The sequence below is a fragment of the Ixodes scapularis genome, unplaced genomic scaffold (assembly GCF_016920785.2).
Source record: "Ixodes scapularis isolate PalLabHiFi unplaced genomic scaffold, ASM1692078v2 PGA_scaffold4__175_contigs__length_147842914, whole genome shotgun sequence".
Classification (NCBI taxonomy): Eukaryota; Metazoa; Arthropoda; class Arachnida; order Ixodida; family Ixodidae; genus Ixodes; species Ixodes scapularis.
Window position 1 is genome coordinate 94,150,505 of NW_024609879.1, and position 26,055 is coordinate 94,176,559.

The following is a 26,055-nucleotide window of genomic DNA, read 5'->3' on the forward strand; positions in this document are numbered from 1 at the left end:
TATGTACTAAATATTGCCGGGAAGATGATTATTTATTGACAACTTGGTCTAAAAACTGGGGATATTAATTTAGACTCTATTCATTGCATTACGAAGCCCTGCGTAATTGTTGCTTTCCTTATCAGCAGGAAAACCGTATACCTTTGATCTCTACAAGGCTGTTGAGAGGTTCGTAGAACGCATGGGCAAGATGTGCAACAGGGAAATAGTCTGGTGGGACGTTCATGGGATAGAGGACGAGGTCAAGGGAGACCGTCGCAAGTACCCACCGTGAGTCAATGAAATATATTGCCCTGCGCTTACGTAGTCGAGTGGCTTGGTCTTGTTCATTCGTTGTACGCCGGGTTGTTTCTCGGTTTATTTTCCTATAAGATCAAAATAATGATTTTCTTAGGGCTATAATGCAAGTCATATTGTGTTATGCTTTGCTCAAGTTTGTTGTATAAACTAGCAAAGTTTAACCAACAAGGGTACGAGGCTTTTTGTTCGAAGTGGTTAAGGTGTTTCACTTTTTAAAAGTACGTTTCTCATCAGAGTATAGAAGTGTCGTCGCACGAAAGCATGTGCGCGTACGGTATTCGTTTTCTCACCATAAAAAGCTATAGGAGTGTACCTTACCTCATGTTACTGCTGGTGGACCTTCACAGTCTATGGAGAACCGGCATGGTTCTACGATGTGCCGATGTGAACCCTCGTCGCGCATGGGACTATCGCTTTGGAAGCGTAATTTATGTTAATGTTGTTTTTGGACGTTAAGCGAACAACTTGAATGAGCAGGTCGGTTGTCCTGAGACCATTTTTTAAACCATGTATGCCAGCCAAAAACTGTCTGGCAGTTTTAGCTTTTTAACAGAGTGAATGTTTTGTGCATAAAACGCCAAAAGATGGTAAAGGAAAACAAAAAACCTATGTAATCCAGTCGGCAGCGCGCTGGTCTCACACGCAGGTGGCACCAGTTGAATTCACGGCCCCGATTGTCCTTTACCTATCTTCTTGTAAGTAGAATATTCGAGAAGGTTGGAGAACCATCTAGCTTGTTCATGTTGAGATTGTATAGTTGGAAGGGGATCGAGGCAGAATATGACCCCTTTCGAAAGACTTCCCCCGGCCTGTTGGCATGTCTGGAATCCTTACAGAATGGTGCACAAAATCCGAAACGTCACAGCACACTTTATGTGCTTTGTTGTATTAGAAGACAAGGCAAAAACACACCCGCAGAAAAAGAAGATGAGCGCAGTGGCGTTGCACTTTTGACGCTGTTTGATTGAATCGTCGGATCCTATAGCGTTGGCCGCGCTCCAACGTTCGCTATATTATGTCATGACTTGTGCGTTCCACGACGTCAGTTGTTCCACCATTGCGCAGTGCTTTCCACCTCCTAATAATTGGCACACATTCGAAAGGGGTCAATTCCAAGCTCACAGGGAAGGCTTAATAGGAGCTGCAACGCGCAGTATACGCCAGTTTTCCACGTTCACCTGCGCTCGGTCCTGCTGTGACACCGCCATCGTCGCACGTTATCGTCCGTCCAATCTTATTTTGTTTGGGCACAGGTTCGCCCTATTAAACATTTAGTTTTGCTTCAGTGCTTCGTCGTCTCATCAACTGTCATTCGTGACAATATACACATTCAGGACACCATAAAAGATGTGTTCTCAGTGCTAATGCATAATAAGCACCTGGCCCCCTTTGCTCGAAGCCGGTTAACTTTAACCGCGGTAAAAAGTTACCCGCCTTTTCCTTGTAGGTACGTACAAGTACAGTCTCCAGCAATATGAAAGACCCACTGGGAGCGCGTGGCCGATGCGGTGGCTGGCGGGAGCGCTGCGAGCGCTCCGGGCAATTCCATTCTGCTTCGAGGGGAGGACGCTCACTCGGGACTCAGCACAATCTGATAAGCGTGTTTCGCTTTAGCTGAGCCCGAGTGAGCGTCCTTTCCTCGAAGCAGAATGGAATTGCCCGGGGCGCTCGCAGCGCTCCCGCCAGCCACCGCCTCGGCCACGCGCTCCCAGTGGGTCTTTCATATTGCCGGAGAGTGTACCTTGCCAAGTTTGACGAGGGCTAGATGAACGATAGCTCCGTGTTTATTATTTTTTTAATAGGGTGGTAGCTCGTGTCACCTACTGGTGGTGGCGAATATAAAGGGCTTTTGTGGAAAACTTTGTGGAAAGAAATGGGGGTTTTCACAACGCAGCGCGCAATACATTTGAGCTTAAAACATCTTTTTGTTGCTCGTAGTACAAATAATGGGTAAGGTTTACCAAAACGGGCCCATGTTTTGCAGATATTCAATGTTTGGTTGTCTGAAGTCGGGACAAGTCTTGTTGAGATGTCCTTTCCAGGGCGAGAGGACGACGAAATTCAGTGGTAGGAAAGATGACGAAGAAGTGAGCGGTGAAAGGCGGGCGGCACACCGGCAGCATGCATGGCTGACTAGCATGTAAGGACTGCAGATAAAACCTTCTTCATAAAATGAAAATCGTGTACTTCGGCTCCAGTGGAATTTGGCACGCAGCCTGCTTTTTTCTGCCATGAATGTCTGGCCCTTCGAGTCAAGGTAGTCCAGTAGGATTCCAATTCCGTTGCAATTTCGACAATTGCCGGATTTTTTTAGGCTGAAGAGTGGTAAGAATCGAAAGACGATATAAAAAAGGGGCGAGATCATTGCTCACACTTTGCGATTCAACTGATCTAAGGAAAAGAAAAAAGCCTCCTGCACCATTCATTGCTTACAAACGTGCCTGGTAGTGCAGCGGCTACGACACATCACTTCTGGAGCGAGCGACACTCGCTAGGAGGGCACCGCCATGTTTCCCCGCCGTTCCTGCTCTGCTAGTTACGTGATCTAAAATTCACCCTGGTAGGGAAATGCGGTTAACTTGGTGCCTCGGTGAGAGTTAACCAGCTTCCAGAAAACGAGCCCTGGTTTTTACTATGGCATTCGCGATCGCATTCGTATGCTGTGCAGAAAGACCACATGTACCAAAGACCTAAACTTAATTAGTAAAATGCTGCCTATTAAATAAGAGAAAATCACGACTTAGTTGTGCCGACCGTTGATCAGGTAGTTACTGCAAGGTTACCCTTCGAGACTACCAAAGAGCTTTTTAAACCTAATAATAAACGACTTTGTTCATAGCGTATTGAAAAATAGTTAGCTACTTTCTCCAGGCTACAATAGACTTTTTATTTCTAGAGATCGCGTGAACCATACCAAGTAAAACGCTTACTGTGAAACCAAGCCTTTCAGATGCACACGCATTTAAATGTTTTGGTTCCCTGCTACTTGCAGCCATCTTTTTTTTGGATGGTCGTAATTTGGACTCGATTCGTCCGGACTCGTTTGGACAGGTCTGGATGGGTTTCGTCGCGCCGTGATTCCCGCCGTGTTCTTTGGTTGCGTTCGTTCGCTCGAGTTTCTTCTCAGTGAATGGCGGTGATGCGTGCACAGTGTTCTACGCCCGTTTTCACCGTAATATCCCTCAACGTGAGACGGCCCTTTTGTCGGCCGCGTGTGAAGGCAACTCCGCTCAATTCCAGAAAAATTGGGATTACTTGTGATTCCACTTCCCAAAGCACTGATGAACAACTTGACGTCTTTGGATTCGCGAAATGTGAAATATTTTTTGTGTAATCGTATTTTCAACATTAGCAGCAACCGAAACCGAAACTTTGAATGAGACAGGCAACATTGGTCTCGTGTCGTCAGAGGCATGTGCACGTTATGACGAACCACGTGGTTCGAGCCGTCACGTGAATCTCTCCACGATCGCGGACGGGCGGGCGAGCGGGGAGCAAGCGCCAGTGTCGTCTGCTCCGCACTTTTCGCCAACCTAGCTCTCTACAGCATCCAACGACGTCTTCACCACCGGGGACGAAGCTAGCGCTTCTTTACAGAAAAGGCAAGTTTTCTCAAGCGTATGTTTCGTAGGCATTTCAGAAGCTGAAATAGAGTAAACAATACATGTATATGTACTACGTACGAGCGTGCCACGGCCAATGCCCGCTGGAACAAAAGAACTGTAGTAAAATCAACAGTGTGGTGCATTCGTTTGTCCTCACGAAGTTGATACATTAGAGCTTAGTTACAACCGTCACACATCCCACGAAGCTTTGCTGTGCGAGGTGACGTGCCACATAATCGTCTTTCCGTGTCTTCGGTCACCAGCTCGCCCGTGCCCTAACTCTTCTTTCAGTTATCGTTTATGTGCCGTCGAAGGTTTGGCATCACCAGACATTTCGTCAGGAAGGGTTTTCAGCGCTGGCGAAAGCTGTGTACTCGCGCTCTAATTTTTCCGATATGCCACAAAATGTTGTCCCGGAACATAGGTCAGCTTGCGTATCCCCAGTTGGCGGGTTAGAATCCCGACCGAGATGCTCGTAATTTTACGCTTGCTTATTACCGAGAAGGCGCCGTGTAACCGAGATATCGGTTGCCCGTCAAAAGATTGCGAAGTGGTCCAAATTAATAATCAGACCTCCGTTGGGACGTGCTAGGTACCCCTCGTTGGGTTGGCACGTAAACCCCCAAATTTGCGCATCTTTTCCCGAAAATGGCGAAGTTTTCTCGCCGCTTGTTTCTACAGGCGCTAGACATTTACTCGTACACACGGAAACGCCCGGCGCGTAGTGCGGCCAAGGCGGTGTGCGTTTGACTGGTTTGACCGCACATATTTCCAAATTTAGTAGCCCAATTGTGCACCTTTATAGAGCTGTACGACAGACTACACGTTTGTTGTCAATAGCAAAAGTGTCCGCGAAAATGATCAATGCTGCGATAATTAAGCTTCAGTGCACATTTGTTTGTTTTCAGAGTGTAGCTAATATTTGCACGCACGTTTTTTTTTGTTTTGTTTTGTTCTTTGTTAGAGGGTAACAGCAAATTAGTGGCATGAGCATAAGTAATCACATGTAGCCACCTATGCAAATGTCAAGGACCAAAAAAGAGGGTGCAATTATTGTTTCATTTTTATTGATACCATAGCTTGGTAAGAACAATCACATACACACAATTCCCACAAAACCAGCACAACAAAGTAATACACATGTGTAATTTACACTACTCGATTAAAATAACTCCTACTAAACATTCTTGTTTACAACACTTTGCCAGAGCTAATGCAACCGTCAGAGAAAAATAAATGTAACTGATCATACATAATCAAATGTTTCATTGATCCAAATGCTTTATTTTCAGTATCTATGTCCGACGACGACAGCCTGCCGCTTGGAGCAGACTTGGGAGGCCTGCAGCAAGGAGCTATATATGTACCTGATCCGTACAACTTTGATCCCCCATTGCCAGCAAGGGAACGACGTGATAGCCAGCAACAGGAAAGCCAGGAGTCCCAAGTCCAGTACGAACTACATTATGCAGATAAGAACTATTTGTGCAACTTGCATTTTCTGGGGTGACCAGAACTATAGAAAGTACAAACATAGCACCAAGGGAGTCCAGGCTGGCAGGAAGAATGTGAAGACCTAACCTCTCAGGTGGACCTCAGAACGGCGTGCTGATACTTCATTAGGAAACCTACCTTCTTCAGGGTTAGGTCTCCTGAACAAGGCAGGTCTCCTAGTGAAACGTTGGCACGCCACTCTCACATCTGCCTCAAGCTCCCTTTTCACATAAGCATAGAAGATAATTTTTCAACTGAAATGTATCCTCTTTCAGATGCACATGTGGAAATTGCCCCCAGGAGGTCGGGCAATGCTGCAGGGACATGCCAAAAATCACACAAAAAAACTTGGGAAGGTGTGTCACAGAAAATGAACTTTTTCTGCTCGTATGTCTGGATGTGCGACTGCTGAACATAGCGTACGACCAGCTGAAATTTTTTCGCCCAACATATTTGGAGCCAGCAGCTCGGGATCGGAACAAGTAAGACCAGAACTTTTATAGCATATCAAATATAAATGCACTACACTGTAAGACAGTCTGTAAATCCCGCTTAGTGTATTGGCGACTCCAACAAAATCTATCGACGCTGCGTAGCGGCACCGCTGAGAAGCTCCAGAGAGGAGGTCATTTTGATTCTGTCTTCTGCTATCACAGCTTGGTTCTTGTAGGCAGCGTAGAAACAAACACTGTTTCCAGTGATTATTTTTATGCTTCTGCCATGTCATTCCCATGCATTGATTAGAAGGTTTCTACTGTCGAAAAATCGTTTTGCTTTCTTATGTAACACAGATGTTATGCTGCAATGCAAGATATTTATGGTGGTCCGCGTGCTGAACGATGAAAACGACGTCCTTTTGTCCGCCATTTTGCCTGACCAGCACACCCCCTAGACTAAGCTGGAGTCGCGAATATTGCAAACGTTAGTTGTGCTCATGGTACCTTGGATCGAAGAAGGCACATAGCCAGGTGTTTGTTTTGGGGGAGTGGGGAATATTGAATTACCTAAATTGTTGTGTCTACGTGTAGGTTGAGCCGAAGAAGACAATGAATAAGAATGAACGAACTGAGCTCTGAATGGGAACAGCTTGCCTTCTGTTAAACTTGCATAGACAGTCCCTATACATAACAATTGTCACAATCGACAGCTTCAACTCGATTATAAAGGTTGATTCACCCGTCTTTCCTACCATACCCAGGCGAGCCTGCGATTTCATGGAGGAATGGTACGCCAGTACACGATCCCTTCCAATGGGTCGACAATAGATAATGGCAGAACTGCCATTCTATTTAGCTCACTTGAAGTTGAGAGTCAGCGGATCTACTGCAAACTGCCGGAAGATTCTGCCTTGTCCACTGCTACCACTCATCTAAGTGCAAGTACTGCAGGAGCTACCTCCGAATCGCGCAGACCTGCATCGCCCATTTCCAGAGCCTATGATGCAGTGGCAAGAGAGTTACAAAAATTCTTGACAGTAAAACATTGGAAAGATTTACTTTTCGTTGCACACGTGGATGACCGGCCAAAACAGTACAAGAGTGTGTCACGTTCTCCGGGGCCTTGCGACAAACTGCTGGTTTGGGACAATAACAGATGAAATAATCTGCAATCAACTTGTCAATAAGACAATTCATGCCGAAGTATGAAACCGCCCACTACTAGAGCTTGAGCTACCACTCGAATCAGCTCTTGCCATCACCTAAAAAGTTCAGCGGGCGATGAAGGAGGCCAAAGTTTTTACCAAAGATGCGGGACTCAGTTTTCAAGTGGCAAAGATTCAAGCCCAAAAGAAACCAATAGTTAGGGGCAAAACACCCAATCAAAGGTCGTCCAGCATTTACTGCAGATCTGGTTCAATGTGCCACATGGCAGACTACCCTAAACGTCCTGCAAGGAATCAAGCATGCAGAAAATGAAAGATTGGACATTTTGCCTTTGTTTGCAAGCAAACAGTTTTGACAGGATCACAAGTACCAAGCATAGAACAAACTGAAATATAGCAACTCGGATATTAGCAAACTGTACCACATGCAGGATACTTGCGTTCCTTTTTATCAAACTCCTAGTAGACACAAGACCCTCGGTTTCAATCCTTCTGGAAAGCGTCTACAGAAGATGCTTCCATTCTTGTAAGTTGCAACCTACAAGTACTGCATTCATTGGCTACTCCGTAAGAAAACATTGCTATTCCAAACATTTTGGAAAAAGCCAGCTCACCAGTACAGTTGGCGCAAAGTAATGGCGATTGCACATTCCACGTCGTCCGAACAAGACAGCCCTAATGGGACTATAAATGCTTTACAAGGGTTGGAAATTCAACTGGACTTTTCATCTCCTGCGGATGACAGGTGACTATCATTTCGGCAAACGACCTTCCAGAGGCCGTCAAAGGTTTCCTCCAGCTGTTCTCAGGTATGGGCCACGCCATTGGGTATGTTCACAAGGTGAAGACGAAGTGTCCATCAGTCTGGTGCAACAGAATCTATGAAGGATAACTTTTGCAGTGCATGACAAAGTTCCTGTAGAGCCGGCAAAGTTGGAGCACTCCTGGGTGATCGAGCGCAATAATGCATCACAGACCACTTCCGCAAATCAAACACCTCTGTTGTTCTCAATTCACGTCCTCTTCTGTGTCCAAACGAGCTCCTTCACCAGCTTTCTGGCACCCACATCTTCAACCAGTGGGACCTCTCGTCAGCGTACCACTAGCTGAACCTGATAGAGGAGAGCGGGGACCTCATTGCGTTCGTGACTCATGAAAGTCTCTTCCTGTTCACAGTATGTTTTGGGCTGGCTTCCACTGCTCCGGCTTTTCAAAATATAAAGAACTGTATTCTTTGGGACACAACAGGCACCATTGTCAATCTATCCAGGATGATGTGCTCAACTTCAGTTGCACAACTGAAGAGCATGATGCCCGCCTAAGACAAGGCTTACCCCGCCTACAGGACGCAGGTTGGAAACCAAACAAAAACAAATGCATTTTTCAGTGCAGCAACTTCAATTTCTTGGACATAAGTTGACACCTCAGGGAATTAAGCCATGCCATGATAATGTTCAAGCCACCATGCAAGCTTCTACTCAGAGACATGACATCATAACCGGTCTTTGCTTGACCTGCTTACATACCGTTTCAAATTCATACCTAACTTTGCAACCATCGTGAGGCCCTTGCATGTGCATCTGCGGAAAGATGTCCCCTTATAATGGCAAAAAGCACAAGAGGTGGCATTTGCATCAGTCAAAACACGATTCGAAACTGTTCCATTTAGTTTTCGACGTGACACTGCCTGCTATCGTCACAGGTTGAAGAGAAATTTACTTGTCAGTTTTTTTTTAATTCTCCAGTTAGAATTCTACAATCGTCAGAAAAGATTCATTGGATTATGGATTAGGCACAGTGCTACAGCAAAACATCCAGATGGAATTCACACTATCCTGTTCACATCGCGATTGCTTTCCAGCGCCCAGTGCAACCGCTCTGCAGAGTTAGAGGAATAGGCGTGCCTCTGGGCCTGCGAGAAGCATCATGTTTTCCTCTTCGGTCACCATTTCATGCTCAGGATGGACCACCAGGCTCTGGTTACACTACTCTGTATTTAGGGAAACGGTCGACAACCGATAACAATTGCCGGGTGGCCATGCGTCTCCTCAAGATCACCAAAAGGGCAATGAGAATGTTGTGGCAGATGGTTACACTACTCTGTATTTAGGGAAACGGTCGACAACCGATAACAATTGCCGGGTGGCCATGCGTCTCCTCAAGATCACCAAAAGGGCAATGAGAATGTTGTGGCAGTCGAGCTTTCTCGTCTTCCTGCATTTAATTCCTCAGATTGCACGAAGCCATACGTCGAAAAAAGAAAATTCACTTGCCCTGTGTGCAGTCTCTGCTGAATTGACCAAGAAGAGGTACAGAAAGAGAAAGAACAAGACCCCGATTTACCTCGGGTGATAGTGTGTCAACATGGGTTGGGGTCTCAAATACCTATGGGAATCAGCACTGTCTCCCACTACAAGATACGAAAAGAACTTTCCTCTGTATATGGCTTACTGCTATACGCAAAACTGCTGGTTCCTTCTGCTTCACTCAGACGAATGGTGTGAACCGAAATACAACTATGTGAATGCTTCTGTGGTGGCCCAGAATGGATAGCGAAGCCAATACTTGTCCAAATACTGTCACGCATGTCAGACAACCGACAAGTAAGCAGCGAAAGAAGGATCACCTCTACAACCAGTCCTTTTTCCAATAAGCGCATGGAAACAGCTTGGAACAGACACTGTGGAACTATTCTACAAACTTCTCTCACCATTACCGTTTTGCAACAAACTAGTTCAGTAAGTAGCCTGGGGTTGCTTTCTGTAGTCAAGTGACAGCAGAGATTGTCTGCGACTTCCTAATAACAACATTGAGGTGAGAGGGACATCCAAACATTACTGCCTTGGACCATGGCTTACAGGTCAGGTCCCGCACAACCTGAGAGTTCCTCAGGTCGAGGGACTTCTCATCATCAGTCTGCAACTTGCAGTCCACAGGCGAATGAACGAGTTAAAAGATTTAATTGAATTTTAAAATTGTCTGTCCAGTCAATCACTCAAGAACGAGGAAACACCCATACAGGCAGTAGTGAATTTCTTCTCTATAAAAGCACACCAGAAGCAGCGGCAAAGGTTTTCACGCATGAAATTTCTAGAAATGTCTAGATATCATGGGCTTTCCAGGTTTCGAAAAGCCTTTTCCTATAGAGATGCGGCAAAAGGGTCCCCAAGTTCACAGTAAAAGTGTATCAGATGAAGTCTTTCTAAGACTCTTACCAATTCTTCTGTTACTTTCTCAGACGGTACAGGTACACGGCATACAGCCAGTTCGTCTGGTGGATTTGGGGACGACTGGGCAGGTTTCGCCGCGTCAGGCTCCCGTGCTGTGTGGTGGCCAGGATAAGAAAAGAATTCCCATCGACCACATACACGGGCTTCCACTATGCTTGATCGAACCGGGTCCTGTGGGCCAACACCGCTGCTTCCTTGTCTGGCCTTTGTGCAACGCTGCACAGAGGTGGTCGACGAGGACGCGGCCCGTTCGCAGCCACAGCCTGCTGGTAGGTCCGGGAAGCCTTGGCCAACTCCAGGCAGGAATTGAGGAGCCTCTGGACGTAGTCTGAGTAAGAAAGTGTGATAGTCAAGCTGCAGCCAATGTCTGAATAAAAGTGTCTGTATTTACCGTACGACGCAGTCTCCATGATGGGGCTGAGGACCCATTCGCCTTTCCGTGACTTGGGAAACTTCAGACAACTTCGCTTTTTTTCGTCCTTCGTTGTGGCCTGCGCACGGTTGCTGTTCTCATTGTAGTGGAGCACCGCGACGGCAGTCCTGTGAGGGCCGCATATAAGGGGAGGAAAGACTGTAAACATGCCCCAAGCATATTTCATATTAGAACTTTTCAGAAATTTTCATACTGCACAACACATGCTAGTAACCGTATCCACACTGGCAGGCAACCTGTCGTATGCTAGCAGACCATCCTCGGGAATATGGCCCTGCATCGTTTCACACACTAGCAACCCATCCTATTCTCATTGATTGACTCACTATTATTGTGATCAAAATTAAGTCGACACTTCTCATTTACTGTAAACGACTTATTTTTCGCGGTCTCAATATTTCTTGATTTTGGTCGAAGCTCAAGCTTTGTAATAATTCGCAGGTTCTAAGTTTTGCGACACAATGGGATCTCAATGTAGATTCTTATGTGCTTACATTCTACCAAAATTGTTTGCGGGACATATTTTTCGCAAATTGTAGGCGATTCACAAAAATTAGGCCTTCGCGAAAATTAAGTTGTTTACAGTTCAAGATGCGCTGCAATTTGCCACCATTGTGCGGACACAAGTATGTATGAAAAATGGCTTCCCTTCGACTTACGGTAACTATGAGAAGCTGGTTAAAGACGAGGGAGATAAAGATTGTACAAATTGACGTAGGGCCTCGCTCCTAAAAACAGTATGTGCACTCGCTCATCTGCTAGTGTACATAAGTGCATCCCCAGAATTTTCTGCGTGAGTGGTGCACAGTAGAAATTTCAGAAAAGGCTCATAAATAAACAAATATCACTAGCATATATCAGGATGCCTGCTTACCGTGCCACCATGCCCTCAAAACTGAAATGACTGGATTTCGGAGTAAACCGGAGCAGCATGCTGTGGAACGACTCTAGGCGATAGGTCTGCCCGTCTCCAGACACCCTTGGAATGTCCTTGAGCAGTTGCTTGGACATGACGATCTTTTCGAGAGCCACGTATGGCTCGGTCCCTGCGATAAGAGAAAGTACCGAAATAACCCTCAGGGTGTCTAGCAGGTTATTGCAACTCTACAACGGTCCCTGACCATTGTAGAGGTGGTTAAATATATCAGATCATTACAACACAAGGCATTGAGCATTCAGAACTGTAACAATACTTTCGCACGGGCTGAACCCAACTTGCATATTCCGAAATATTTGGGTTCGTCCTGTCCGGATTAAATGAGCACTTTCTTGCCCCCTGACATAGTCAGTGAAGAAGCCACTTCCAGAAACACAATAAAAACATGACGCTGAACCAGACATGTTAATAATTACGAATGGCAGCATGGCATAGCCGCCAGATGCACACTTTCGTATACTTTTGGCTTGGATTGTATTGGGGTCTGCAGCTTTCCCATTTGTTAATAATAATAAATCTAGTAGCTCTAACTGGATCTAGTCTAGTGTCGCGCCCTCAATCCAATCCAAGGCTTTTACTGGATTTGTCGGCGGTTCCCTTTGCATCGGGTATTACACTCTACATCAATTGAGCAGGGCCCGCGGGCTCCGCTCCAAGCAGAATTTATTACCTATTTTTCTGCCCACAGGTTTTCAAGTCTTTGCTCAGGGCACTCGATAGCGTTTCCGGCACATTTTCCCTGACTCGGCTCGCTCTTTGGCAATATCCCTGACAGTCCCCCGATTTTTCCTGGTAATTAAATTTCCCCTGACAATTCCCGGTTTTGCCGGTCTCTAGACACCCTGACCCTTGTAAGTGCTGAGTTTATATCGATAATGACTGAGCAGGTAAGCCAGAGCGCAGCCGAGTATACTCCTGGTGGCACCCAAAAGGTTAAACAGCAAAGCCAGTGCCCATTGCAGCCTGTCCACAAATCACTTTTTTGTGTTGTATACGTGATGCAACTGCCATTTTATTTTTTATCCATCTCTGCAGAAGCTAGATCTCTGCTCAGTAATTCTGCATAAATAATTTTCATATAATCTGCAATTTTCCTTTTTATGCGTCTTTTGCATGTTACAAGTCGGTCTTCACTTCCTCATTCTGTGTCTTTTCATGACCTCAAAAGTGGAGTGTTTTTCTTGAAATATAAGGCTAAAAACATGCAGTTTAAGCCTCTTGATGTAATTGAAATGTCCGCTCAGTACTATGAGCTGGATATGAGATGGAGTCCTCCCATCGGCAGGTCTAGAAGGGGGGGGGGATATCCTGACCCTCCTTTTGAATTCCGCAGGTGTGAAATGCAGAGCGGAAAAGGGGGGGGGGGGGAGCATACGAGTTATCCGAAACACAATCTGGTATGCTGATCCCCCATCTGGAAACACTTGCATTCATCTCCGATTCCTCCTTGTGCTATTTGATTGTAGACTGGCCAGAGCAGCCAAAGGAAGTCTGTCCTTGTTATGAAAGCTTCGCCGACAACTGGAGTGAAAAGAATGTTATGAATGTTTAAAGAATGAATTTTTTTTACCTTCCTGAAGCCACCAGCGCTCTTCGATTGGGCCATGGGTGCACGCAGGGTACAGGGGGCTGGGGTGCTGATGGACGTTGCTCACGTGTCGCATTACGGACACCCATTTTGCGAGCACCAGCGCGCCATTGTCACTGCTGGTCTGTGCACACCAGTAGACGTGTCCACGTACAGTCTTCACCCATGCATTCAAGATGCTGTTCTTCTTTGTCTTGCCTGCAGAGGCCATCTTGCTCCCAATGCCTATAAATTAGAAAGCCTCCATGATTATTAGCTCAGCACCAGTCTAGTTTGGAAAACAAGTTTTGATATTAGATACACTAAATATATGAAGCTATAGTAAAATTGCATCTAGATACTGGTGCAGCATGGACAACATCGTCAACTTTAGTATACCATATGACGTTTGAATAATGCCACATGTATCTTGACAACAAAGCATGTTGCACTATAGTTCATTGCGCCAGCGATCATTAACTCAATCGTGATCGGGCGGTGTTACACAGCAGTGCCATCTACCATCAAGCCGCTAACGATCATTGAATTCAACTGAGCTCGCCTACCTCAGTTAACTGATGGGGGTTCACCCCAACAGAGCTAAAGATGGCAGCATTCACCACTGATAGCCAGTGCTAGCGAAGCATTTACTATTGCAGAAGAAGGTATCTAAAAATTATCATAGCAGCAAATATTATCAGAAGAGGTATGATACGAAGTCAGAGCTACCACTAAAACTATTGCGAAACGTCAAGGAAGTGCGGCCATTGTGATGTCGGTGGCAGTAAGACTTTCGTTGTCACTCTTGCTTTAAATTTCTGTGAAATATTCCAATTTTCGTTTTCTTTGTTCTCAAAATAAACTAAAATCTATCACTCTGAACGACTTATTTTTTGCAGGCTCAATATTTTAAGATTTAGGTCAAAGCTGAATTTTTGGAATAATTTGTGGGTTTTCATTTTTGCGACATGGTGGGATCTCAAAATGGGCGATTCGTGAAATTTAAGTTGTTTACAGTATATGTCAAGTTAAACTTTTTTTTGTGTGTGTTTTGTGAAACATGTTACACACAATTATCCTCAATACCTTTTTTTCTATCATGTGGGTCACGTGACGTGCATCAGAACTCGGGTCATTAGGCCCATGTACCGCGTAGCACCAGGCAACTTAGTTGAGCTCAGTGAGATGTCCATGATCCTTGACTCAATGATTGTTAAAACGGCCCATGTACAGGGGTATTGGAGTTATCAATACTATTACCTTTTGCGACATGCCATGCGTCGAACCGGTGCTTCGTGTCGGGGTACCTGTCTCTCATCAGGGCATTCACCCCAAAGTGCCGGTCGGTCACAAGAACATACACAGACAGCCCCATGCTCAGGAGGAAGTCCAGAGAACGTTTCAGGCCCTCCGTCTCCATGTGGTTGCTCGACTTGACTTCTGTCGACTAGGGTAGAAAAAGGTGCCGTAAAATGCATACCTGATCCATGTGATGCATTGAGGTCATCTTATATTTAGCCACTTCTTACCTGAAGAACCTCGTAGTGCATGATCTTGTTGATGCGGGTGTCAAGCAGTGTATACGTCCCATACTTGGCAGAGTAACCAGGCGAGTCAGCACGCCCATCGCCTGCAAGGTGGAGCTTGTCTTTCGTGGCTGTCAGGAGAGACTCCTGTTCAGCTTCCCAGGTCTTTGAAACAAGAAAACTCAGTGTCAGGCTCAATCAGTGAACATGTTTAATGAACGGACAATCTTGTAGTCACTTCTGCTCACCTTTGTAGCAGCAGGAAAGACCAAAGAGCTCTGCACCCGGAAGAACTGAGTCTTCTTCAAGACTTGCACGCCTATAGATCCCAGGAGGCGAAGAACGCGCGTTGGGCTGGCTCCAGAGTAGGTGATGGCAGCAGGCAGCAGGATGTTGAGGAGTGCCTTGCTGTTGATTCTGGGCTGGTTCTCCCACACAGTCTTGTGCCCTCGTGCACACGTGATGACGGCGTGCACAAGGGTCCCTCGATGTGTCAGCTTCGTCCGTGTCGGAGCCAGGCATTTGATGCAAACCGAAAACAGCAGCAGCAGCTGTGATGCAGTCACCAGGTACTTCCTCTCCTTTACCGGGTCCACTGCTGCTGAAGACGTGCTGCACCCTCCTTCACTGTTAAAAAAAGAAAAATAATAAACCAAAAGATTATAGTGTGGAAATTTCAAAAACAGTTCTTTTTTAACGCTTCTAATTTTTTTCTATTCTGCCATCATCTCTCACAGTTCTTTGCACAAAACCGGGATATCTAACAAGCTCCTCCTTTCATATTCATTGACCTTGCCAGGTTCTCCCAGACTATCTCTATTAAATTTCCTGGCCGTTATTTCAACCTGGTCCGAATAACCAAGTGTGATCGTCGTGCTTTTTATAAGATGTACTTCTAAGGCTCCTCCACTGCACCATAAACTGTATGTATGATAAGAAACACCCATGTAACCACCATACTAAAGTTTCATTTAGGAACTGGTAGTATAATAAATTAATTAATTATTCATTTAATTAGGTAATGGCTTGCACTATCTAATGATGTTTCAGGGAACATTATTGGGTGCAGCTGTGCCGATGTGCGACTGTAAAGCTTCGTTATTACTGCCGTGCCACTTCCATTTGTCATTTCTCCTGATATAGCCAACTTTTTGACTGTTTCCCTTATATTTGTCTAACTTTTGCAGGTGAAGAAAAGCCCCAGATAATTACAAGTTTTCCAGATTGGTAGACCTAGCTTAATCCTATTCATAAAATGGAGTTCTGGTTTCTTAAAAATTACAGTGGACACATACTCGACATCTGTTGCACCGTCCGAGTGCACAGAGTCGTTGGACCAGATGCTGGTGTCGGAATCCGGTTCATCATCGGAGTTGAAAGAGTTATCCGGCCTGTAACTCTCGTCCAACAGATCTGGCTCAGGGCAGATATCTTCATCGGAGTCCAGGAAGGCGGCCTCCGTGTAACTGGTGTCCGAAGGCGATGCCCCAGGTTCTGAGGGTTCGGGAGTGGCATCCCGCTCCAACGACAAGGGGCTTGGCGTCTTGTCCTCTGTAGGCGTAGAGCACCACTGGCGCAATTCTTGCTCAACGTCTGCAGAATTCTCTTGGGCTTGTTGGGGACTTCCGGGAACAGCTGGCTCGCTCCCCAAAGGGCTTTGGCCAACCATGCCTGGAAAAGATTGAATGCCAGAGCAAACATTATGGTGTCAAAACTGCTTAACATGCACAGTAACAGTGTGCATGACATGACTTGTGATGCAGTGCAGTTTTTACAATTGATGAGCAAAAATATATATCCGTCACTCTCACCCTTCCAAGTTTATTTTGACGCAATAAAAACATTAGGTCCCCACCTTTCTGCCATGCAACTGCAAATAGCCCAGGCTCAACGAAAGATGAGGGAAATGCATGAATGGCCACAGTCAAAGGTAGTGTTATGAACTGGTTGGAACCAGTTCATGCTTGGTAGCGGCAGTAACCAAACTAATATCTAGCAGGCATGCTGGAACCAAGACCAAACCACAACAAAACACAAAATCGGCGGTTCAACACCATGGTTATGATATAACGGTGGTTCTGTGTTTTCAAATAAAGCCGATGAAATCCAAAAACCATTTGCCTGTAAAACTTTTGCCAATTCGAATTCATCCGAAAAAAATAGGATTTTGAAGGTCACACCGACCGGGGAAAAGAAAAAAGCGTGCAATAAAGATCAGGTTGGATCAGTGCGAAGGGTCGTCGGTCCTGAGAAAGACGGTGGGTGTCTGGTTTTGCAGAGAACAAGGCAATGTATTTCTAGGTCACGGCAGAAATAAGGCTGTACGTCTAACGGTGCTAGCGGTTGTTCCAGTCTCAAGTTCAGACCATAGTCACCATGGACAGCATAGTTCCATCAGTGGGTGCGGGTAAAGTGACTTGAATGGGGGTGCGTGAAGCTGAAGTTGCTATACTACTATGTTGTTCAACCTGCGCTTTCACGGCACATTTCTGTGGCACCTGCAACAGCGAGGCGACATTTACTTTCATGCATATACAAACATGTGCACTTGTATTTATTACAGCAAGCTTGTAGTAAATACAAGCACACTTGCTTGTTTTGAAATGCATAGATGAGCTCATTGTAAATATTTCACACTATTAAAATTTGTTTTCATAGAATAATGAAGTCCAAATAACACTTTCCAAATTTGACAAAAATAAACTCGGGGAAACACGGACATAATGCATCTATGTTATGTATACTATTAAAACTCTCGTCACAATTGTATTACATAGATAGCACTATATTCTTAAGCCACCACAGCTACTCACCGGAAGATGTTGGCAGTGCCGGATTTTCAGTCGAGGTCTGACAAAGCTCCTCGAAGGCTTGCACAGCTTTGTCCACAGACAGTGTCGGTGTACCTGGCACACCAAAAAACATTACATTTCAGATATAGACTCGAATAACATTGCACAAAGAGAGAGAGAGAGAGAGACTGATAAAGCTATTCTGTCATTACACGATAAGGTGAACCAAGTCACTACATACCTCTCGTTACCACACACATACAGATGTGGCAGATGGGCGGCTCCAAGTGCGGTTCAAAATGGCCATCAATTGCAGTAGTTGCTGGCACGGTGTCGCATAAAGCGGCGGTGCTGCTGTTGCACCCTGGCCCAGAAGCGGAAGCCTGGTCCCCGCTCTGTAAAAGCAGTGCGATAGTTACTACAACCGGTATACACCAACTCATGTTTACAAACAAACCGAAGCGCCCCTAGTGGACGCCACCGGCGCCGCGTATGCGCGATGGGGGTGTGGGCAAGAAGCTCACCGTCGCCCATAAACAAACCATTGAAATGCGATGTTGTCGTCGTCGGTGTAAGTTCCCGGGCTCTTTTTCGCGTTGGAATTGTTGATTCTACGTCCTCCTAACGATGTCCGACTACTTGAGCGGCGTCAGCGAAATTAATGAGGCTTGTTACACCGCAAAACTTCGCGTGAATAATCTGACATGCGGCGATTCATTCCGCGTGGACGCCGCAGAATAGCTAGAGCCTGATTCACATGATGAGATTTCACTCGCAATTTTCAATAGCGACGTCGCTCGGACTGCAAAAGCGTGAACCGTAGCTGAGATGGTCGACGTCAATACTGAAAATCGCAAGCAGAATCTAACCAAGTGAATCAGGCCTAACAAGTCGGTGATGGCCACTGGTAACAATGATCAACATCTCCTCGTATCTACTGTTTACATCGAGCCTGCTTACCAACCTTCAAACTTAAGTCTTTTGAGGCCTGCACTTACTTCTTATCGCAAGTGCCGGGCCCACGTTTGGTCTACGGGCCGGTGTCCTCTAAAAGGGCAGACGACAAACAGAAACGTTTGAAAGAGCAGACGACAGTTCGAACGATCAGGCGACCGTTTAAACTTGAAGACGCACTGAACGCAGTTCGCAGGTGGTCCGTACAACTTGACGGTTTTCCGGCATTCATTTTGGAACAAAACAAATAAATCTGATGGCCAGAAGTATCCGTGAATTCAACCCAAAATGCTTCCCGCCCAAGCAACTGACCTTCAAACCTTTCTCGACCCTTTTGGTACAGCCCCAGTCGCAGCATTTTGACAAGAAGGCAGGTTTTTGTCTGGTTGCTTTCAAAACAACGCAGGAATACACGTCTCAGATGGGCACTTCCGCCCACAGCCCCGGACTGGAAGTGCTTCCGACGCGCCACAACCGCGCCGTGACGTAACAGAAATGAGTTTGTGTATACACGAACTCAACTCTGCGACGTCACGGCGCGGTGGTGGCGCGTCAGGCAAACGTCCGGTCTGGGGCCGTGGGCAGAAGTCCCCATGCCAGACGTGCATTCCTGCATTATTTTGAAAGAAACTAGACACAAACATGCCTTCTCGTCAAAACGCCGTGACTGGGACTGTACCAAAAGTGTTGAGAAAGGTTTGAAGGTCAGTTTTCACGTGCTCGGTTCGCCCGAGAATCTGGATATGTGCTGTGAAAAGGGAAAAGCAGACGCCGTCGGACAACGATTGCTTGGGCGGTAGGCACTTTGGGTTGAATTTGCGGATGCTTGTGGTCATCAGATTTATTTGCTTTGTTCCAACATGAACGCCAGAAAACCGTCAAGTTGTGCGGACCATGTTCAGTGCGTCTTCAAGTTCAAACGGCTGCCTGATCGTTCGAACTGTCGTCTGCTCTTTCAAACGTTTCAAGCGTCGGTGTGAGTTCCCCTGCCCTTTTTCGCGTTCGAATTGTTGCCCTGGCAATCTCCGACTACTTGAGCGGAATCAGCGAAATTAGCGAGGCTCGTTACACCGCAAAACTTCGCGTAGTGGTGGTCCGCACAACTTGACGGTTCTCCGGCGTTATGTTGGAACAAAACAAATAAAGCTGATGACTACAAGTATCCGTGATTTCAACCCAAAGCGCTTCCCGTTCAAGCAATCATGGTCCGACGGCGTCTGGTTTTCCCTTTTCACGACACATATCCATGTTCTGGGACAAACCGAGCACGTGAAAACTGACCTTCAAACCCCTCTCGACTTTTTTGGTACATCCTCAGTTGCGGCATTTTGACTAGAAGGCAGGCTTTGTGTGGTTCCTTTCAATGCAGGAATACACGTCTCGCATGGGGTCTTCGGCCCACAGCCCATACCGGAAGTGCGCCCGACGCGCCACCACCACGCCGAGACATAACAGAGTTGCGTTTGTGTACATATAGGCTGGTTTCACATGATATACCTTCTGCTCAAACCCACGGTAGAATTCTTAGTTTGTGGGCCTTAGCCCTTTGCTTTCCTGCGGGCGGAAACAATGTTTTCCAACTTGCGCAATTTTTTTTTTTTTTTTTTTTTTTGCGTTGTGTTTGGCTGCGCCAGTCAAAGAAGTCGGCAATGCAAAGGAGCGTCGGCTGGTACTCAATTTTCATACATATTGATATTTATTCGGAGCTTAGAGGATCTGTTACTTGAGGAATTGGCTCACTAGTGGCCAAAATGGCCCCAGTCGGTGTTGCGGGGCCACCTTGATGGACAGAAAAGCGTAGTGAACAAAGGTATGTGAGGCCTAAGAGCGTCTTCGATGGTGCTTCTTGAGCTCTGCCGTCGGTAGAGATGCTGATTAGGTTTTGTGGGATTCACCAACACCGCAAAACTTCGCTCATAAACAAGCGCCTCCACGTAACGAATAGGGCAAATGGTGGATGCAGCCCGCGGCCCCCCCCCCCCCCCCCCCCGCCCCCTGCACTCCGAAGTGCAATCGAAGGAAGTGAAATTTTGTTTTTTGACACCACCTTATATCAAACAATGCAAGACGCTGTTGATGATTCACTTTTTGGTTGCGGGCCAAGGACCTGCACGTTCAGTATTAGTAAACATGTTTCGTTACTCATAACAATGTTATCTCCATGCTCATGCATAAGATATGGCTAATTTGTACCAATGAAAACAAAAATACGTACTTGGCTAAGGCACGCTGTTCTGGCTTGGTTCTGACCAACAGGTTCTTCTCGAGCCACTGGTGCATCCAGCGATGACTCATATGTTGGTGCTTTGGAGTCGTCATCCCATGTAGTGACCACTGGCAAGCTACTGCTCTTCGACACTGTGCTGCTGCTGCTGCTACAGTGGTCACCGCTCTGTGAAACCAATCGGTCAATATTTATTGTCTTTGATTTGTTCATAACACACCCTATAGCCTAGTTTAAGTGTAAGGGCCGCGCGAAAGTTATAAAATAATGAATGAATAAACATTATCGTAGGGATGGGTTCCAGCACCCCCAGGTGAAGCCCAAAGTCCGGGGCCTCAAAAATGGCGGCCACCAATTTGGCACGGTCCACCTGCTATTGCTGGCCAGTGGCCGCGTCATCGGTCTGCCGCTCCTCCCAGGAGGTGGGGGAGGGGTTGGGAAGAGGCGAGACAGAGGGAATGTCCTGGCATTACCAGACCATGTGGAGAAGTGTGGGAAAAGAGTTGATGTCATAGAACGCCCTGTCGGCGAGTAAGAGAAGGCTGAGGAGAATAATGTTGTTCAGTTGGTCGGATGGTGGCAACCCCATATCTTCCCCATATTCCCGGTGTGAGAGTTCTCGGGCGAGTACACAAGCACACTCATTACCAGGGACAGCTGTGTGTTCAGGGACGGCTGCGTGCCCAAACACACAGCCCAGGCACCCAGACTAACGGGAAAGTGTGGGAGGTGGAGTATAGGAAGGAGTCGAGTAGGGACACAGTGGATAGATGCAAGGTGGTGAGAAGGAAGTGCCGGCAGGCCGTCTGGGAGTCAGCCAGAATGTTAGTGGGGAGGAAGAGGAGAGAGTGGAGGTGGAAAGAATTGCCATGTGCTAAAATGACGATGTGCAACAAGTGTCAACATAAATACCAATTGGATGCCTATATTAGAATATCTTGGTCGCCAAACAAACGAACAGTTTTCTAGTCTAACTTGCAATAATGATCGGATATATTGTTCAGATTACTGGTTTTGAAAACAACTTGTTTGCTCTTAAATGTACTTTCTACTGGTAACAGCATAGATTATTGAAATATATTAATATTATAGTACATAACGGCGGTGTTCAGAGTTACGGTTCCCAATTTCAGGTTCGGTTCAGTCCTGGGTAAAGTTCGTACAGCCGTTTGAGCGTTTGCAAGAGCACGCCAGCCCGCGCGCGGACACGCGCACTCACTTCTACTGATATATAGCACAAAACGTTCGCGTGCGTTCACGTGCGACGTGCTCGTGAATGTCGCCTCAACAGGCTTGCGATCGCACGTGCTCGCCCGCACGAACAGAGACAAAAGCATCGGCCAGCGCGACGTGAGCGAGGAATATACGTACCCCGGTCCGACGACGCTTCACGCATGATTCGTCTGCTGTTTGGGGAGGCGAGGATCGAGGAACGAGGTACGACGACACGGCGTCCGGCGTCAGTCCGTCGGCTGTTACGGAAGGCGAGGATCCAGGATCGAGGATCGACGGCACGGCGTTTTGATCCAGACGCGCGTACTTGGTTGAAAACCCAGCGTCGCAGAACAAGCGCAGATCTCGCTGGTAGCATTCGGGCAAAAAGTGGTCAGAACAGATCAATGTCCTGCTATTTGGCGACCACGGCTTCTCGGAGTTCCAACGGCGCACGATGTCTGTCCAAACAATGAGACGCGCACTGTCGCGAGGGAACTTGTGAAAAACAACTCCCGGGCTGGTCGACTGATAGTTCAAGCAGGCAGCAACACAACATCGTGAGCCTATGGCCCTTCTGCGAGGCATCGCAGCTAGGCTTCGGGGATGCTGCCCGCGCTCGAACCGTAACAAAACCACAAAACGCCGTCCTCCTACTGCTCCTACTGCAGCAGAGGCGAAACGAGGAAACGAGTGCGTCTGCTCCCAACTTGGCGCATGCGTTTTACGGTGATCATGTGGACAGAGCCAACACGCAACGCCGGGAGGAGCCACTTCCACTCACGACGTCTTCGTTCAATTTCGCCCGGAGAAGTAAAAACAACCAAAACATAGAACTGACATACGCATGCCTCTGACGTAGGTGCTCACTGTTGGCTGCGCCAGATCCGTGGTATTGACAGCGCTGTTGATTGCTCTTCACGTCGCGCGCTAGAGTTAGCAGATTTCGGCGACTTGGCTCGTTTGAAAGTTTGCTGGCCAGATTAATAAATATTTAGACGGAATTACATCGCGAAACTTGGCATGTGGTCTTCCTATATGATGCTGAAGAGGGCTACATAGTTTTCTCAATATCAAAAATGAAGCGGAGTTGCCCTTTAAGAGGCGTATCTGACGGCTCTTAAACCAACACAAGATCAGGGATAAATGCTACCGCACTCTGACGAGGGTCAGCTTAGCGACAGCAGCGATTTAGGCATCTTTTTGCGAGTTTCACGCAAATTGTAGGATAGTCTTCGTTGAGACATTTTTGGCAGCGGACAAATGCTTGTTTTCTTTTAAATTCCGAAGCGCTATGCTATAAAAATGTACCACTAAAGCCTCGATACGTTGTATTGTAAAATGCAAGAAAAAATCTCAGAAAAATGGTTAACAACAAAACAAAACGAAAAGTTCGAGCTGCCAGTAAATTTCCTATGGTGAATTCAAGCATACGCGCACCACGTGTCACAGTTGGCAGAAATGTGACAATGATGCTATTTTAAGGTTTTGTCAAAACTGCGCTAAAGAACGCATAGCTTTACTGCACAACATGGTGCCCCAGATAACACCTTCTCATCATTCAAATATGCATGAACGATGTCAGCGTTCTAGATAAAAGTAAAAAAAAAAAAAAGAAATGGAAACAAACTTGAAATTGTTTTTAGAGCGCAGCTCTTAGGTGCCCATTTCCAGCTTGAGTGGCGTCGGCGTCGCCGTCGTCGTAACCGCGCAGTGCATTATGAGAAATGTCCCATAATGCACCGCGCGGACGGTTCGGCATGGTGCCGAAACGTCACCGTACCGGAACGTAACCGCGGTGCATTATGAAACGTTTCCCATAATGCACCGCACAGACGTTCCGGCACCGCGCCGAAACGTCGCGCGACGTCGAAACCGGAAGTACTTAAGTTTTTGCGCTCGTTACGTCGAGGAAGCCTTCATGTAGGCAAGAGTCATTTTTATTTTGATATATGATCTCCCGTTACTAAATAAACCTTTGATGATCGTATGTACGAAACTGCACCCTAAATTTCGCCAGTGTCAATGGCTGAGATCCGTAGCGGCTGCGTGACGTCACAAAACGCAAAGGTTTGTCGGATAGTGGGATATCAAGCGTTGGTCAAAGGATGTCTTGTATTTTGTATCGAATTATATAGTCTCCTAGGCTGTACGCTACTGAAATACCATTCTTTTAATGCAGTTCCCAAGAGTGTGCAAAAAAAGTCACGCATTTTAGAAGGATATTACTCGAAAACAGCTATAAGCTTCGAGCAAACGAGTGCCGTTTCGCGCAAACACAACTGCGACGGCCACCGATCGAACTATAGAGCACTTGCAAAGCAAAGGATGGAGATTTCGCCTCTGAAGCGGCAACTATAGGTACACGAAGCGGCATCTGGGTACACATTTCGGCAGATCCATTGGATCAGTGATGAGGCTGCAGGTCCTTCCCTCAGAGGCGATGTCCGCGTGTCGAAGGCAGACGGCGAATCGTTCAAACGCATGTCGTCACTTGACTTGGACGAGCTTGGACGAGCGTAACCACGCTCTATTTTCACATGCGAGACGAACAGAATTTGGCTGCACGCGTGCTAAATACAACTTCTGGTACCGTTTCCAGGTGGCCTAGCTGTTGGTTGCGGTTTCGCATGCATTATCAAATTGATTGATCTGATTTGGGCAAGGAGAGGAGACGTAGTTTAATATCGTTGGCACAGCATCACACCTCAGCTTACGAGCCTTCTGTCCGCTTAGAGCTCAGCTCATAGCTCTCTTCTGTGAGATGATTGCTGCATAAGCGGGATATCGATCTTGACGGGAACACAGTCCCTACGCACGGCGACGATCCATTTTGCTCGTCACTGCACGTCTCGCGGAAAAGTGTGGAACGTCATGTCTTGGGTCGCATGCGCTGCCCAGTGGTTGTAGCACCCAACCGCGCAACAAAAATCTCACCAACCACGAAACAAGTCGAGCACAACAACAAAAACGAAGTACGCTGAGCCGTTAACTCACAGGTAAACGATGAGACAGAAATGCTCGCTTTGTGTTGTGTGACGTCAGAGCTCCCACGTTGCCACCGAAAGCAGCGTGTACGCTAGAGTGCGATTGGAGAAGTATAAATTCAGTTACTCATGCAGAGGGGCATATGAAATTCAGATATTGCACGTACTGTACGATGGGTCTCGAGGCAATAGCAATGAAGTTCAATTGTTTTCTCGAATACAAAATTTAACGGGACAATCCCTTTAAAGAAGGAGGAGGGGAAGAGAAAAGGGTACGGATGAGGAGGAGGGCCATACCTCCCTCTCAGTACCTTCCTCTCCTCCTACTCAAGAGCTGCGCTCTAAATCAGCGTTACAGAAAGTTGTAAACGTCTTTCATTTTTTCAACAATAGCACGGGTCACACGGTGTTCATGCGAAATAACCAATATTGAACGTGACATTCATTGCTGGATGGTTTCATTTGAAATCTAACAGGCTTGCCGGGGTGAGTGTTTTGTGCTGCCTCAAAAACATATATTAGAGCCCTATTTCCGTAGCGAAGAAACACACTCTTTAACATATTCTACATTCTCCACAAAAATTCGGAAGAGGGGTAAGAAGAAATGCTACTCTTTAGCTGCTTAATTTTCGTACACGGTTCTGACGGTTGTTCTACATAGGTAATAACGACAACACACATAGTGATTTTCTTTCAGATATATCACGCATGATCTCCTTTCTTTTTTTTCTTAAACTAAGCTCTTTTGACATATTTTACTTAATAAATTAAAAGAAAAAGCCAGAACATCGCATTTGGACGTCGTGGCGACACATTTGGGGCCTTGAGTCTTAGGATTCATCATTCATTTTGCTGACTAAATCCTATTCGAGTGCAGGCCTGTGCATGTTCCATTGGCTGCGTTTTTTATTTTCATGCTTTTTTACTTTTTAGAGCGCAGCTCTCAGGCGTCCGTTTCTAGGTTGAGCGGCATCGGCGTCGGCGTGGGCGTAACCGCGCGTTGCATTGTGGGACTTTTCTCATAATCTCGTCACATTTGACGTCACGTATGACGTGTCACATGTCACATGGAACGTCACACGTAATCTCACGGGGGACGTCGCATATGACGTCGCGTGTAACGAATTTTTCTTCTTTATTCTTTATTTTATTCAGGTAGCTCCTGCAGCGCCGTTGAGGCACTATTGCAGG

At 46.5% G+C, this 26,055-nt stretch overlaps 1 protein-coding gene and 1 long non-coding RNA gene across 2 annotated transcripts; one reads left to right on the forward strand and one right to left on the reverse strand.

The window, feature by feature from the left end:
• The first annotated feature begins 4,033 nt into the window (after window positions 1-4,033).
• LOC120839493 lies at window positions 4,034-10,623 on the forward strand. The gene is made up of 4 exons (XR_006078222.1): window positions 4,034-4,219; window positions 5,198-5,357; window positions 5,675-5,881; window positions 10,241-10,623. It is a non-coding gene; the product is annotated as an uncharacterized LOC120839493 (long non-coding RNA).
• Window positions 10,624-11,535: 912 nt separating this feature from the next.
• Window positions 11,536-22,964, reverse strand: LOC115315489. The gene is made up of 10 exons (XM_040209764.3): window positions 22,037-22,964; window positions 20,657-20,833; window positions 17,729-17,882; window positions 17,509-17,601; window positions 15,991-16,366; window positions 14,944-15,322; window positions 14,699-14,860; window positions 14,430-14,616; window positions 13,173-13,415; window positions 11,536-11,711 (listed from the first exon to the last, which is right to left on the reverse strand). The coding sequence occupies exons 1-10, from the start codon at window positions 22,463-22,465 to the stop codon at window positions 11,536-11,538; spliced, it is 2,376 nt and encodes a 791-aa protein (XP_040065698.3). The 5' UTR covers window positions 22,466-22,964.
• Window positions 22,965-26,055: the final 3,091 nt, after the last annotated feature.

Coding starts and splice junctions, on each gene's coding strand:
- LOC115315489 (XM_040209764.3), bottom strand. CDS start 22,465: ATGCCTCGCAGAAGGGCCATAGGCTCACGATGTTGTGTTGCTGCCTGC. Junction 17,883..20,656: donor GAACAGCGTGCCTTAGCCAA/GTACGTATTTTT, acceptor CTGCTTTTACAG/AGCGGGGACCAGGCTTCCGC. Junction 17,602..17,728: donor TATGTGTGTGGTAACGAGAG/GTATGTAGTGAC, acceptor TTGGTGTGCCAG/GTACACCGACACTGTCTGTG.